Raw genomic sequence first — 16,898 nt, forward strand, 5'->3', positions numbered from 1 at the left:
GGGCAAGCTGGATTGAGAAACAGAACATACTGGCCTTTTTTAGACCAAAGTAGGATCCATTAGGGATTGTTGCATTGAACACAGTGGTGTACAAATATTCTATATTCTTCCGCTGTATTTCTGTGGAGCTAAGTTGTAGGTGGCTTCCACAGAATCAATAGGTGTACTCCTTCACATGTAAACTTGGTCTGTATGCCAGCAGTATATTCTACCCAAGACTTCTGTCTGTGTAAAAAAAAAAAAAAAAAAAAAAAAAAACAAGGTGCAATCAGCTATCCTCAGTGAATTCATATCAATATTAATGTTTTTTCATATTAATCTGAAAATCAAGTTGTTTCCTAAGTTTACATTCCCACCACTGATACATGTGTGGAATTTATTTGATGGCTTGCATTGAGGTTCATTCCAATAACTTTTTCTTTCCCTTCTTTATTTTAGCTTACTAAAACCAGAAGGTTGTGCATGAGTTTTTCTAAACACTGGTTCATAAAATTATGTATAAATGTCTTCCTCAAAAATTTCAGCTGAATAATGAAAATGAGATTAACTATAAATAACATTTAAGAGGAGGCTATCTATAATTCCAGATTTACATGTTTTTTTCCTCAGTAAAAAAAAAAAGAGACAGAAGTGTAATGAATGATTAGCATTTATTTTATCCAAGTGAGGAAAGACAGACATCCTAATGGAGCATAAGCTGAAACCTTTGGAATGCTGCTTTGCTGTATTTAGCAAATGCATGCCTTTCTTCACAATAATTGTTTTGTTTAGAGAGGATAAACATAAAACCTTCCTTGGAATCATCATGGAGTAAATATATGTTGTCAAGCTGGAGGTACCTCTGTGTAGTATCTGAAGTTCAACATTTTCCAGCCACGTGGTAGTAGCTGTTGTCATTAGTGACTAGACAGATTCACGAAGTTAGCTTAGTGACAAATTTATGAAGTTAGAGATGTTAGTTATCAATTCATACATGCACATATATGATAAGGAGAGTGTGTACGAAATGTGAATTCATCTCTATGCTTATTTGCAGTTGATTGGCTTTAATAAATTATTTTTTTTTTCTGCAGGGATGAAGACAGTAATCCAGAAAGGATTTGTGGGATGTCTCAGTGACCTGTTTTTGAAAAAAATGAATACTCCATATGAGTACTGGGAATCTTTGAACTGGCAGAATGCAGAAGAGCAAAACAATGTTTATCACATTTGGGAGGGATGCCCCATCGTCCTTTCAGAAGGAGCACATTTTCTTGGCAAAGGTAGTTTACCATATTTGTGTACTAGACAAATATGTTCTTGAGATCTAAATGACGTGCATATTGAAAGTGTTACAGTGATGTGATTTTTCAAAGCAGTGTTACTTATATAGGATTGTTTTGAATTCACTAAAATTAGTTTTACAAAGTACTTTGCTGCCTGGAATAGGAATTGCTTTCACAGAGGCGGTGCTGCAGTGCTGCGCTAACAATGGTTAGATTTGCTGTGCATGTTAAAGATCATTTTTGAAGAGACATTGATGTCCGTATTCCCTCAAACACGCCAGATCACATTTTTGTAGCAAATCTTAGGATCTTGTGCTAGTTTCATTGTTACAGTACATTATGGAGAACTGTTCTTTTCACAAAGCTAAGCTGTAAATATATAAATGTTAGTCTAAACATTTTTCTTAAGACCTCTAAGTTCTTTGTGTCAAAGTAGAAGGTAGCATCTATATTTCTGTTGTTGGCTTTTTGATTCTATCGTTTAAATTTTTGATTAAATTATTTATGTATTTACTTTATTTCAAGGTTTTCTGGAATTGTATTCAGGTGTTTTTAGTGGTGGACAAGAATTTGAGATCTCCTTCAAATTCAGAACAGATCAACTGAATGGATTGCTTTTGTTTGTTTACAATAAGGATGGTCCAGATTTTCTTGCAGTAAGTTTACAAATCAGTCCTAATAACTATATTCAACTGTGCTAGTTGAGTTTGCTTACTAAGATACAGTGATTAAAGAAATTCCAAAGAGTTAATTTTGTTTTGCTTGTTTTCAAATGCTGCACACAGAAATGTGTAAGGAGAGTAAAAAGCCTCCAACAGATGCTCAAGATAAGTTATTTTATATCATAAGAAAGGTATCAATATACAAAAAAGCAAAAATTATTCTTTGTTGGATTAGAAGTGACTATGAAATAATATAAAATATGATTATAATATTTCATAATATGAAATAATACAAAAGTAGTATTAAAATAAGTTGTTTCACCTCTGATTCATTTATTAACAAGATTAACAAGATTTATTCATTTTGATTCAAAATGTGTATGTCAGTGTTTTCACAATACTGTTGAGGAAGCTGCACAAGTCCTTTACTAAGCAAATGTTGGAGAGATGCTCATGAGTTTTTCTTTTGGTATCTGTTAAAAAAGACTTTTATATTTGGATTTTTGGTTAAGGTTGAATGTAATTTTTTTTACAATTTTTAAACTCCTTGTACTAGTTATATAGTGCTGGGTTTTTATACTTTTCTCCTCCCAGTGGTTTTGAATGCAATGAGGCCATGGTCACCATTGCATAGTGGGTTTACTATAGTTACTACTTGCACCAACATTGCAGAGGATTGCATTGAAAGCAGTATCTCTTCAGTTGTTCCAAGAAGCAAACATTTATATTTAGACATTTTTGAATCTGTTGGTACTCTTTATAACCTGATCTGCCCATTCCATTTTTATCTGTTTATTTATTACTTTGCAGCTGTTCTGCTAATGGCTTGTAATGTCAAAGCCTGTTTTATGGCATGGCGTTATATCTAATGTGTGCTTTCTTTTAAACTTCTGACATAAAGCAACTAAATATATTTTCATCCTTTTCAGGTTGGCTATAACTTACTTTGTATTTATTTTTTATATTACTATTCTAGCAGATTGTTTTTTTTCTATATTTTGAGTTCTCCTAGAACTGGCCGCTTCCTCTTTTTTAAGCAGCCTTAGTTCAGAAATAATAATAAGTTCCACTAGCAAGTTATGCTAATTAAGTGTTATGGCTCAAGTTTGGTCAAGTAGAAACTGAGATTGTGGGATTTTAACATAAGATGTTATATATACTAATGTCCCACTGTGGACAAGAATAGGGAGAAGCATGGGTCTTTGATTCTTCTGGAGATTCTTGTGGCATGTTATCGTTTCTCTTGCTCTTTGGAAGGATGACAGAAATATGAGAAAATTTATGGCTGTAAAGGAGAAAAGGGACTTAGTAAATTGAAAGTGCAATGAAAAGCACAAAGTAAGCAAAACAATTTTCTTCTCTACACATGCCTCCACATTTTTGTCATTTATATATTTATATTATTTTTAGCGCTGAAAATTGTGGTTTGTTTTTGCAGCTCTTTTTCTAACCCAAATAGTTTCTTTTAATCTGACTTTATACCTGACTGTGATATCTCCATAGCTTTAAGATGTGGAACTTTAGAGTGGATGAGCGCATGCTTTTCCAACTCTTGCAGCACTGTGTTCTGCACATACATAATGATGACAGAAGGTTTTTCCATACACTTGAGCTCACAAAAAAAGGTTAATAGAAAGTGAAAATGAGGTGTGTAGCATGTTGTGCATGAGCTATGATGTCTTTGTTAGGAGCTTTGGTCAGGAGACACTTGCACTGCAAAACAGATTAGAAGCAATACATACTTAGCTCACTTATCCTGAGCACAATGTATGATGGTATTCCCTGATCCGTTCCTTTGCATAGATCACACTTCTCTTGCTAGCTTTATAGTTTTGGAATGACACATGGCTGGCCTGCTACCAAACAACCAAAGAGTCTGTCTTGTCTTCTGGCCAAGACAAAATTATGTCTTAGAAAAGTGCTTTGTGTAAAGGTCATTTCTTCCATGATTTTCAAGCCCTGAGATAATTAACTGAAGCTAGAGAGGTCAATCTGTTTCTCTTTGGATCCAGACAGAATAGTTTTGAGCAAATGGGTGACTAGAAAAACTAGTATGAATCACTGGCTCTTGCTCTGGCACATCTCCTTGTAAATTTATGTGGCTGAAAGAAGGTCCTGTGGCTACTAATAGTTTGAACCACCGATTTTGATGCTGGCCAATTCAACAGTGGATAAATGCTAAGCACTTCCAACCTTATGTGTAACAGTGGCACCAGCTTGCAGAAGAGCATTGGTACTCATTAAGCTGATTCTGAAAACAAGAGCCAATTTGCTTCTACAAAACTACTGAGAGAGAAACCCTGAGTGAAGTTTTTCAAAATAATTGCTCTTAAAAAAAAAACAACATGAAGTGGAATAAGTATCTTAACATGAGTTTTCTGTGATGGACAGTCCATAGCTTCTCTGATTCTACTGCCTGTTCCAATCTTTGACTGTCTGTTAAGGAAAAGAAATTATAATCTTGATATATAACTCTAACTCTATAACTCTTTTCTTGTTACATCTTGTCTGTTGACTTCTCGTCATTTTTGTTATATACTTCTGAGAAGAATCTGGGTCTGTCTTCTCTATACCCTCCCACAAGGTAGTTAAATAGAGATGAAAGTTCTCCTACTATCTACTCTTAAGACTGAAATAACTTTACTTCTCTCAGCCTCTCCTCACATATCAGGTATTCCAACCCTGAGAACCTGGTGCCTCTTTACTCAATTCACTTAAGTGTCAGTACTTTTCTAGTACTTGAATGTCCACAGCTAGATACAATACTCCAGTTATGGTTTTATGTGCCACGAACAGAAAGGAGGACTCATCTCCTTGGATCCACTGTCTACCATTTTTCTAAGGCAGTACAGTGCATTGTTGATCTGTGAATTCATCTGGTGTTTTTCTGAACCTTTGCTCAGTACCAGAGAGAAGGCTCTGTAAGTGCTAGATGTATCCAGGATTTTGTATTTTTATCTTCGTGGTGCAGAAACCTCAAACTGAACAGTGATCCTCTCTCTCTAGCTGTGCCCAAGTATTCTGAATGTCAATCCAGATCAGCACAAAAAGCACAGGCATCATTCTCTGCCTGCTTTAAGTCTGTGCCAGGATGAGTCAATTGGAAGGCAGGATGTGCTGAGCATCTGACCCCATGTCAAATGCTATGTCATCTCTCCAGCAGCCAGGTCTAGCATATCTGCTGCTGTATTGCTCTAGTCATGCAGCTGATATACTTTCTTTCCGACAGCACTGTGTGATCTGTGTTAAAACTCATCAGTGAAGAGAAATGGTGACTTGCTCAATGGACTGCTTTTGCAATTTGTAGTCATCAGCACTAATGCAACAATCTATCCTTAACCTGTGTTTAGAGCCCTTTTCTTTGAAGGGCTATAAACTCATGGAAGTAGGAAAAGCTGTGGCCCCAAACAAACAAACAAGGGAGCAAGCAGTCAGTGTTCACTTTAAAGCAGGATCTATATTGCCAGTGGCATGTCAAGTACTGAGTTCTTTCTTACATTAGGTTCCTTGTTAAGAAAATACAATCTGATTATGAATACTGCAGTATTAATATTATCAGTAACCTAAATATGTCAGTTTGTCAATACTGGTGCTAAGCATTTATATTAAATTTGTAGGGTTTTTTTTTTTGCTTAATAAGATTTTAGTGTGAAAAAAGAAATGCATTTTTTTGTGAGCTTATCCATATTTTTCAACCAGAAGTTCATCATCTTTGTGTTTAATGCTTTGTACCTTCCAGTTGACAGTCTCACACCACTTGCATTCTAACCAGTTAGGATAAATATTCCCTACAGTGAAACATTTGGAAACTTCTGCTGTGATAATTTAAGTAGAATGCTTTTCTATTAGAAAAGTGGCATATCAATCTCAAAAAAGCACATACAAAAACAGTTATTTTCTTAAAATATTTAGGAGAATGAGGGTGAAATACAGAATCAGTGTATGCTGGAGAAATTGGAAATTGAGTTCACCAGCCAATTAAAAGAGCTTAATCAGATCTGACATTTCATTTCATTATTATCTTGTTACATTCTTCCAAAAAAATGAATTGATAGGTAAAATACTGTTTTCTCATTCTCAAAAAAATAAAAAGCAAACTAGCCCTGATTCTTCTTTTCATCTTTTCCCTTAGTCCCAAAATCAGTTGTCAAAAAATCAGAATGTGTTCCTACATTCTGAATTAACTGCAAATTAGCATGGTTTATGTGAACAATTTTATTGTAATTTCCGCTTTCCCGAAGGTATAAAAATATCTTTATCCTTTTTTTTACTTGATTTTTTTAATATATCTCCAGAGTGCTCATCTTTTATTTCTCTGTATATGGTGCTTTCTTCAGAATCTCTTTTTCTGTTTTAAAATATATAGGTTGAACTGAAAAGCGGAATACTAAACGTCTTGCTGAAAACTGGCATTGTCTTTACCCAAGTGGATCTCTGGTTAGGACTGTCTTATTGTGATGGAAATTGGAAGAAAGTAACCGTGAACAAGGAGGGCTCTGTAGTTTCAGCAAGCGTGAATGAGCTGAGAGAGCAGACACTGGAACCCAACGTTCAGCAACTGAAAGTAAATTCTCCGGTCTACATGGGAGGAGTCCCATCGGAGATTCAGAATGTCTACAAAGATCTGGGGTCGGAACAAGGTAAGGTGGCAAACAAACTCAGAGTTTGTCACGTTTCTCAGGACCATTTGTCACGTGCAAGGTGGTTGATGGGTTTTTGCTGCCCAGAGCTTAAATTCTTGAATATGTAACATTTATCGAGTTTAGCATATAATTTACTGTGTCTTCCCATTCATTGTTACTTTAACTATCAGTTATTCATACCCATTCAGTTTACTTTACTCTTAATCCCTTTGTAATGCTACAAATTCCTTCCAAGCTACTGATAAGTGAAGCAATCCAACTGGATGAAACTGGAGAGCGGCAAAATAGGATGCCCAACCAGAAAGAAAAGCTCAGATTTTCTTCAGAGAAAGCCTGTTCAGATCAGCTTGTTTCTCTTGATCATTTTGTCGTGTTAGCTTCAGATCTGTAATAGAACACAGTGGAATAGAGTACAAACATCTTAAACCACTGTAGTGTAGCTGAGTGTTGGCACAGGTTGCCAGCGTTGAAGGCTGATTAGTCCTTTTGCAGGCAGTAGTTGATTATGGTCTAAAAAAAAACAACAGTAAGTATGAAATCCTGAATTAGGATTTCAGATATGTTATCTGGTGATGCTTTTTTGCATCTTGGGAGCAAGAAAGATATTTGCTGGGTCCCTTTTGCTCTAAGATAGGTCAAATTTCTAGGAAAAAGAGGGAAGTATTAGGTGCAGCTTGCTGCTAATAGCCTGTGCCTAGGGTTTGACTGCATGAAATGTACTCCAAAAAGTGTCTTAAAATTAACCCTCTTTATTTTGGGGATCTGGATTTTTCTTATTTATGGTGGTATTCATCAGTCATACTGTATTTTTCAGATATGATGGCTAACTAAGTAGCAATCAGTAAGTGATCAGTAGGGAATCAAATGAGTCTACTTGTGCTTGCATTGAATATACCTATTCATGTAAACTCTGCAGAGCCACATTGCAGCCTTGTGGATTCACAGCTACAGATGGGTTGAATCAAATCAAAGCACTCATGTTCACAGCTCAAAAATATTATTTTAAGTATCACTCCAGCAGTGGATATCACATATATTTTATAGTCTTCCTTCAGGTTCTATATGGGTAATTTTTATGGCTCAAAAGAACTAGCCAGTCATCCCGTCTGCATTGCCTTGTAGCAGATGGTATGGGCTCGTCAGTGGATGCATTCTCAGCTCCTGCGCAAAGAGAGCTGTGATCTAGGGCAAAGTAGTCTGAAGTGCATATTCAAGCACATCAATAAACATTACTTTTTTTCACAAAGGCTGCTCAGCATACTCCCAAATAAAATGGCAGAAATGAATTTGTATTTAGAACTTCTGACGGCAAAAAAATTTTTGCTCCTGAATATAGATTTAGATGTGCAAGGCATCCACATATTAAGATCTTGGCTTAAGTGAATATTCTTATGTCTGACCCTATCATGCTCTCAAATGTAGCCTGTCAGTTTCTATCACTGTGACCAATCAGGATGATATTGGTAATGAGAAGATTAGGCAAAAAAGAAGGTAAGGTTGAAACAGGACACAGCTCCATAGGATGTTAGGGCAGACAGCTGAGAAAGTAGCAACACCTGTGTTTTGGTTTCCTCAAGTGTTACAAGGTTGTTTTAATTATAATCTGTAGAAAATATGCTTTCAACACTACATATTCAAGACGAGCTGGCAGGAAAGTCTGTGAGAATTTGTACTGACTTACTCTGCAGCTACCTGAGCACAAATAAACATTACTTGACATCAGTCTGAAGTCCTCAAATAGTGAGGACTCAAAAGAAAATGAAAGTAATGGATTAAAATATGTTGTATAGCATACATTGCAAACACAAATTAAGCAGTTGCCTAGTAATTAAGATGCTTCTGCAGACTGGTATTAATTATTTGCTCTACCACGAAATGTCTAGAAACTGAGTAAATCTCTGTGGAATTGGAGTTGACTTTAACAGAAGTGTGTGCAATACAAAGAGCAGTTTTTCTTAGTTCCTGACATAGTGAAGAGAGAATTTGTTTTAGAAGATTGTTCAAAATCAGTATCCGCCTTCAGTGTCCCTTTCTTTTTCAGGAACTATCTATGAATATTGAATATCTAATATTTAGACTGTTAAATGCAATTGTTCTTATCTGCCATCTTTCAGAAATAAAGGCAGTAGAAGTACATAATGTGTAACAGTATATAAAAATATAATGCTTTCATAAAGCTAAAACAAGAGCACTAATTTTCAATTTACATATTTAAATCTTAGGTGAATTGCAGTCTTCAGTTTGGTTACTGTTTTCTTTGGTTTTACTTCAACTAATGAGCACTGAACATTAGCCAGATCTGAGGCCGTTCCAAAAGTAACGCCCTCTATTTCCTTAGAAACTGCAACAACTATGAAGAGCACAATTACTATTTGAAAGAAAAAATTTGCAGCTATAATGCACTGTATTTCAACATAGTCACCACCATGAGCTATGTATTTTCACCACCAATGAACAAGAGTTTGCATGTTTTGCTCATAAAAAGCTGCATCAGCAGAGGTGACCCGCTGTTGCTGTCACCATTGCTGAAACGCACCACCCACCAGCTCACTGTGCTTACTTTCATTGTTTGGTCTCCATAAATGTTCAACAGGCATCAACAAATGTCAGTGGGTGTCATTTTTTTTCCACGTGAAGGAGTTCAATTCCATACCTTTGATTCATATGTGCTTCCATGTCGGATGCCATTTTGTCAGAGTGCCCCTCTGCTGCCATCTGTTGTACAGTAACAAAATGTAATTAAGTAATGGTGGGAAAGTTCAGCATCTACTGCCATACCACTGGCATTTGCCCCTGATGTCATGAGCCATCATCATAAACTAGGAGACGTTTCTTTCAAAGCAGCCTCTTATTTTGCATCAATATATTAATTTCTGTGTAAAGTAAATCTTACAAGTATAAAGAAATTGGAAGAAGTACACCCTGAGATTTTCCAATTTTGTTATTGCAGATAACTAGGTTAATGTGTTTGTAATGTTGTTGACAGTGTTACATGTGCACACAAATATATACATGTACACACACATATATAAATAAATAGTTACTTAATTTTTTCCTGTCAGTGAGCTGTTTAGAATTATGTTTTCAGAATGTTTGCAAACAGTATACCAGATTTAGACCTACTTGGATTTATCTCGTCTTTATCTTTTCCTGAGTATACTTTTAATCTATATATTCTTCTCAATTTATCAAGAAATTATTGTCGAGCAATGGAAAGCCAGTTTTCAAAATCAGAATTGCTTTTACGATGATAATTTTAAAGAAGAGGCAGAGCAGAAAACAAATATTTTCTCATAGGATAGAATTGATAACAATGAAAGTACATGTCTGTAAGGCAGGAATTCAACACTAGAATGTCAGGAATTTTTACCAGCATCATATCTTGAAAGAAGAGACAGTTTTCTCACATTGTAAGTTAACATTTTTCTATTATAGTCTTTACTGTTGAAAATACAGTTTCAAAAGGAATGAAAGTGATTCTTAAGTAATGACTGAGGCTCTTTATGTGATACTAATCCCTTACTGTTTGCTAGGTTTCGGTGGTTGCATGAAGGATGTTAAATTTACACGAGGTGCTGTCGTTAACTTGGCATCTGTGTCCAGCAGTGCTGTCAGAGTCAATCTGGATGGATGCCTATCAACTGACAGCGCTGTTAACTGCAGGGGAAATGACTCCATCCTAGTATACCGAGGAAAAGAGCAGAGTGTTTATGAGAATGGTCTACAACCATTTACAGGTAACACATTGGTTCCTTAAATGAAATATATCATTTTTATTTCCTTCTGTATTAATGTGTTACCGTGTTCAGTCTTTGTTCTTTTTTTCCTCCCCTCTTTTGCATCTCTGTGGTCTTTGAAGAATACCTTTATAGGGTGGTTGCCTCAAATGAAGGAGGATCAGTATCTAGTGTATGGACGCGTGCTCGTACAAGAGAATCAGGTAAATATAGCTTTAAGGTTTACGTATGTCCATTTTTCTTGTGCTATCTAATATTAGGTTGGAGAAAAGCACATCGCAAGAATTGTAGCAGTCTAAGTCACGTAATATTTCTAAAGGTACCAAGAAGTCTTTGATGCTTTGAATAGTAGCAGATTACTGGAACATGTTTAAGCAAATACTTTCCACATATAACTCAAAGTATTTTCCAAAAATATATTTTATTATGCCATTGTTTGAGAGTAAGGAAATAATCGAACTACATTAACAGAATAAGAACAGCCATGTATCTAGGCATGTTGATGTGTGCGCATCCAAATTCACATTTACAGGAGTCTGCTAGAGTAAGTAACTGTATTTTCCCACATATGACTGAGTGATACTAAATCAAGTGCGGAGGAGGGAGATACTGGAGAGTAGCAGGAGCATGCTGTGGAAGATACAAAGCCATATAATTGTAAGTGAGATCAGGATCTAGTGCAAGCTTTTTTTTTTTTTTTAACCTTTTCTGCACATGCTGCTCAGTGCTGCTGAATAATGTAGATGGGGAAGGATTCTTTTTACAAGTAATGTGCAGATTGTGAATATTTAACAGGAAAGCATGTGGCTTGTGAGGAAGGTTTCAAAGGAACATAATATCTACTGAACATTAAAGATCATATTTGTTTTATGTTCATGAGGAAAACTTTCTGCTCAGTGCTTTTATAAACTTACTTTGGCCAGCAAGTTTTTAAAGAATTAGTCCTGCATTTTTTTTACTGAACATTTTGTCTTCCATAAATGGAAGCCTAACTGCATTCTTTCAATGCAGAGAATTATTTTGGTGAAAGACATTCAATATAAGATCTTAAAAAAAAAAATGATACAACATGTATGTGAATATTTGACTTGTTAATACACTCTTACATAACTTTGTGTCATAATTTTTTGTACTACCCAAAAGAGAGAAGGTACGTATATATTTTCATACCAACTGTCTGACAGAAGTCAGCTTTCCCATAAATTTGTTTGCAAGCTGACCACAACATTGAACAGCTATATGATCCCTAGGGCTGGAGAATAATTGCACTACTTAATTATTTTTGAGTTGGTTTTGTTGTGTCCCTTATGAGAAGACCATCTGCTATAGAGTACTTTACCTTGCCCTGTGATACACTTCAGGACTAATAAAATCAATATAATGGTGTGGTAACTGAGGCTTTCCTAGAGAATCACATTTTTTGTACAAGAATCACAACTTCCAAGGTATTTTCAGAATTTGCACTCTTCTTATTGGAAAACAAAAACAAACAAAACACAACCATAACTAAACCAAGTCTCTGTAGATATTTAATGAAACTTAAAATTATATAAAAAGTGGTCATTTGATGGTGAGAAAAGCAAATGATCATCAGCAGGGCTAGGGAGTCCACATGCATTTACAGCAAACTTATCATCCATCATCCTGCCATTGTGTTCCTTGGGCCTTTCCTCTGCATCCCTTGTGCAGTCATCTGTGATGAAGTTGTTACTGGACAGACCTTTACCTGATATAGAAATATCTAATAAATAGTAAAAGGTTAAGGGAAATGTGTTTTTTTTTCTTTTAAATTAGCTACTCTGTACATATATGAGCTTAGCTTTCCAGTTCTTCTGAGCATCTTCGTTTTTCTTTTTTTAATTTTTCTTTTCAATTTCTAACCCCCATCCCCTCCCAGTACAAAATCGGAGATTTTTACTCTCAGATAGTTACCTGGCATTTCAGAGTTATGAAAATAATTTAACATGCTTAATTTTTTGAAGCCTTTTGTAAACAAGGATGTACATTTTTTTTAGAAATGTTTCATATTTTTGGCAATCCGTGCTTTAGATATCCAACAGATAAATGCCAAACCCTTCTCTGCTGCAGTCTCTTGCATCATTCAGTTGCTTGATTATAATGCCCAAACTTGCTAGCTACATACAGTCCACCTCCTCTTTTTGAGTGATGCTTAAATACGTTTGATACATTAAATGTTTTCAGAAAACCTCAACAAGATGAGAAGGAATGTTATGTAGATGGAGTTTTGATGGTTTTGAAATATAGCTTAAACTGAATAGCTCAAGATGTGCAGTCATATTAAATCAGTGCTGAAAAGTTACAACTCTAATAAATTGTATTTATGCTAATGGTTGAGTCTGATTTACTGCAGCCATTAAAAGTGAAGAATAGGGGCAATAGTCTCCTTAGAACTGCCATTTTCTCTATTTTCTATTTTATCCTTCCACAGTTCCACAAAATGTGCCAACTCCCTCAAGAGTTCACAGTATAAATGGTTACAGCATTGAGGTCACCTGGGACAAACCTGCTGGGGTCATAGGTGTAATTGAGAAGTACATTTTGAAAGCATATGAAGAGGATGGTCCCAGTGTACCCATCACTATTGCTGAGCTTGCTGACACTAGTATGCTCACAGGTAAATGTTGTTAAGTACCATTTTCTAGGTATATCTAATAACATGGCATGTTTATACCTCCTTTTGTTGAACTATAAAGTATTGTCTATTTTCATGAATAAAGAGCATATCTACTTGCTCCAAAAGTAATGTATTCTATTTATTTCCTTGGAAACTATGACATACAAAGAGCACAATAATACTGTTTGATAGAGTAAACTCTCAGCTACAAAGCATTATTTGTCCATGCAAGTCCCCACCATAAGCTGTGCATTTTCACCAGCAATAAGGACCTGCATGCTGCAATTGTAAAAAAAAAAAAAAAAAAAAAACTACACCCAGTGGAGGTGACCTGCTGTCACCACTGCTGAAATGCAGCACTCACCACCTCACTGTGCTTGCATTCACTGTTTTGTCTCCATAAACATACAGCAAATGTTGATTTTTTTTTTCCACATGGAGGAATTCAATGATATCACTTTTCTTCATATGCATTTCCATGTCAGACGCCATTTTGTCAGACTGCCCTTATGCTGCCATCTGTCACACAGCAACTACTTCTAATGGAATATTGATGGGAATGTTCAACCTTTATTGCCATACCACCAACATCTGCCACTGACACTGTGGGCCAACATAAAAAAAAATAGGAGGCATAACTTTCAGAGAAGCCCTTGCAGTACTGTCAGCACCAACATATATGCAATGTATTGACTTCACAGAGCAGTAGAAATTAAAATGCTAAATACTGAAAACAAGTTTTATTTAGACTGAAGTCTTATTTTCTTATTTACTCTTATTTTCACTGTATATTTATTCGTTGCCTAAAATTAATTATATAATTCTTAAAAATAAAACAGCTCTAGTGACATAGTGCTCAAAGCTAGTGCCTAGGTAAGGCTTGACTTCAGGCAATATAAAAATTGCAGAAAATGCCTTAACTTTTCAGTAGTACATTACTGCTGTTTTCCCAAAGCCTGAGAAATACATGTTCAATTTTTTTACATAAATACATATGTTTTGTGTTTTTCTCTGCTGTAATGTAGATATAAATTTTCAAAGCTTACATGCTTTTTTTCTTCAGTTGGAGTATTCTGACCATTTATTAATAATGCGCTTGCAACACATAAATTGCATTGGCTTTTCATTATTACTGTGATTTGTTTGAACTTCTTGTTTGAATACTCTTTATCTATGTGGAAATGCAATATAAATTACATTAATAGAAATTCGAGACCGTATGTTCGATAACAACAGCTAATGATGTTCAGAACTTAAGTTTAGCTTAATTCTTATTGGTATTATGCCATGATTCTATGTTAAGGTTATGAAAAAGTCTACACTGTGCTGGATAGGGAAGAGGTATACACATGCAGCTTTTAGGAGGAGAGAGATAAGTCATTCTTTTGTATTATATAGGATATTAAATAGATCCTTTTTTTTGTCCTTCAGAGCAGGTAGGTGCTGAGTAATGCAAAATTAGGTGACTCTAAGAACTTTAAAAATGACTCTGTTCAACCATTGTCCTCTCTGATAATGTCAGATTGTAGATTTTTGGGAATATGACATAAAGTGAGTCTTCCTGTTAATATAACTTCAGTTGGTAGTTTGTCTTCCTCATCTGGAAGTTTCGTCTTCACCACTGTGCATAGTGGTCTGTGGTAGTATTATCTTTCTTTTCTTAACCGTTTATGATTTTGCTTCTCACGACTTGCTGTGGCACTAAGTTTTCAGATTCAGTTTTGTCTGTGTGAAAGGAGTACTTCCTTTTGTTATTTATAACTGCTGCCTGATATTTTAGAAATGTATTTCCCAGTTTCAGTGTTGTATGAAATATGTAATTCAAACCCTCAGAACTGAGACAAGTGGAAAACTATTTCTGTTAAATCACTGCTCCTGATTGACATGGTTTCGTCTTTAGCCCATTGATTTCAGTGCAGGTTACACAGATTAGTTTGTGGGCATTAAAAAATGGCTACCCTCAAACATGAGAGATAATGGGGAAAATAAGAAATCTCAAGTGATGAATTAACAGTATTTTTTGAAAACTGGACAGTTGACCTCCAAGAGCAGATTCATGATGTGTAGATGATGAGCACATAAATTCATTTAAATACAAACTGAGGGCTATCAAAAGGATGTTTGAGCAACTGTTGGAGAAAGTTTGCTTAAGCATTCTAGATTCATGTGCTGCTGGACATAACTGGAAGGCAACTGTATAGTAACAAAGAGTGATGGTGGGACAGTAAAGACTGCTTCTTTTCGTGTGTTATAAATGTGGCAATTGCAGTTTTGCTGCTGGTAACATAGGATAAGATATGGCATATGGCCAGAAACGTAATCACTATACACTGATGTAGCACAAGCTCCTGCAAAATTTAATTTTCAAAGATGTATGTTTGATCCATGAGTTTTATATTTAAATTTAAGAGGAAATGAGAAGTAAAATCAACATGATCTTTGGCTGGAGTATTAAAAATGTCAAGAGTTTTCTCTCATTATAATTCTATTGTAATTGTCATAATTTTCCTATTTTCTTAATTTTCCTCTTTTATTCTCTTATTAATTGTGCTGCATTCATCATGAATAGACCACTGTTAATAAGCTTCACTTTTTGATTTGAATTAGTTTTGAGGAAGTCTTGCACAGTTTGGCCTTTAAACTAAAAAAACAAGCTGTACTTGGAGAGTATTATGCCATTGTGCCTCAAAACTAATTTTGTACATATTTAAGAGTATTGACAGTACAGGAGGAGGTGGAAAGAGCTGGAAACAAACAGTTGCTGCCCTTACACTTATACTGTAGCCTGATGGATAATCAGCATTTGGAAAATAATACAAATCCTAGAAAACATTCACAGTCACCAAGAGATGCGAGACTGGTCAGAACGGTAAATGTTGTAATGTGATTTTGTTACCTAGTGGTTGGAATCTCTGGCATGTTGTACTGCACAGGAGAATTCTGCAGTGAAAGGGGTTAAAGAGAAAATTACTAAATGCTTAATCATAGAATCATAGAATTGTTTGGGTTGTTTTACGGTAATCCAACCCCCCGCTACAGGCAGGCACACCTCTCTCTAGACTAGATTGCTCCCAGCCCCATTCAGCCAGGACTTGAATGCTTCCAGGGAGGAGACATTTATAACCTCACTGGGCAACCTGTTCCAATACCTGTTCCTGTACCGCTCTCACGGTCAAGTATTCCTTCCTAATATCTAGTCTACATCTTGCCCTCTTTCAGATACTAGAAGGCTGCTAAGACATTCCCCCTAGAACCTAATCTTCTCCAGGCTGAAGAGACCCAGCTCCATCAGCCTGTCTTCATAGGGGAGGTGCTCCAACCTTCTGGTCATCTTTGTGGCCCTCCTCTGGACCCGCTCCAACAGCTTGATGTCCTTGTGTTGGGGGGCTCCAGAGTGGAACACAGTACAGAATGCAGAAGATATTGAGCAGCAGCGGCCCAAATATCCATCCATGGGATGATTTGCCTTCAACTGGATTTTATGCCGCTGATTATAACCTTCTTGGTCCAGCTATCCACCCAGCTTTCAATTCACTTCACTGTCCACTTATCTGTACTTTGTCAGCTTGTCTGTGAGGGTGCTATGGGAGACAGCGTCAAAATCTATACTAAGGTCAAGATAACATCTATTTCTATCTCTGCATTTATGAAGCTTTTCATCTTATTATAGAAGTCTATCAGGTTGTCATATCAGTTAGGAAAATCTAAATCAAAGTGAGCTCTATACTGATTCAGCAGTAATTTCATCTTCCTTTTCATGTGATCCCTTATATCACTGGCTCCCAATAAAGCTGGCTGCAAGTTGCCTTCTGTGCTTAGGCAGAGAAGACTGTTTTCAAAAGTTGATTTAAACATATAGTTTTGTGAGATAGTTACTAACTGGCTGCAGCTGTGGGAAGGTTTAGAGTGTTCAGTCACTTTCCCATGGGTGTCTCATTACATCTAGAAGAGAATGA

The 16,898-nt window shown here is 35.9% G+C and overlaps 1 protein-coding gene across 1 annotated transcript in view; it reads left to right on the forward strand.

Moving 5' to 3' along the window:
- USH2A (usherin) overlaps nucleotides 1-16,898 on the forward strand; it is a 389,040-nt gene that overhangs the window by 152,851 nt on the left and 219,291 nt on the right. The window contains exons 25-30 of the mRNA XM_031595830.2: nucleotides 1,074-1,262; nucleotides 1,791-1,921; nucleotides 6,294-6,567; nucleotides 10,104-10,307; nucleotides 10,430-10,510; nucleotides 12,757-12,942. Of these exons, the coding sequence (XP_031451690.2) occupies nucleotides 1,074-1,262; nucleotides 1,791-1,921; nucleotides 6,294-6,567; nucleotides 10,104-10,307; nucleotides 10,430-10,510; nucleotides 12,757-12,942 (1,065 nt within the window). The remainder of the gene's footprint in view (nucleotides 1-1,073; nucleotides 1,263-1,790; nucleotides 1,922-6,293; nucleotides 6,568-10,103; nucleotides 10,308-10,429; nucleotides 10,511-12,756; nucleotides 12,943-16,898) is intronic.

The sequence above is a fragment of the Phasianus colchicus genome, chromosome 2 (assembly GCF_987193195.1).
Source record: "Phasianus colchicus chromosome 2, bPhaCol1.hap1.1, whole genome shotgun sequence".
In the NCBI taxonomy this organism is placed as follows: Eukaryota; Metazoa; Chordata; class Aves; order Galliformes; family Phasianidae; genus Phasianus; species Phasianus colchicus.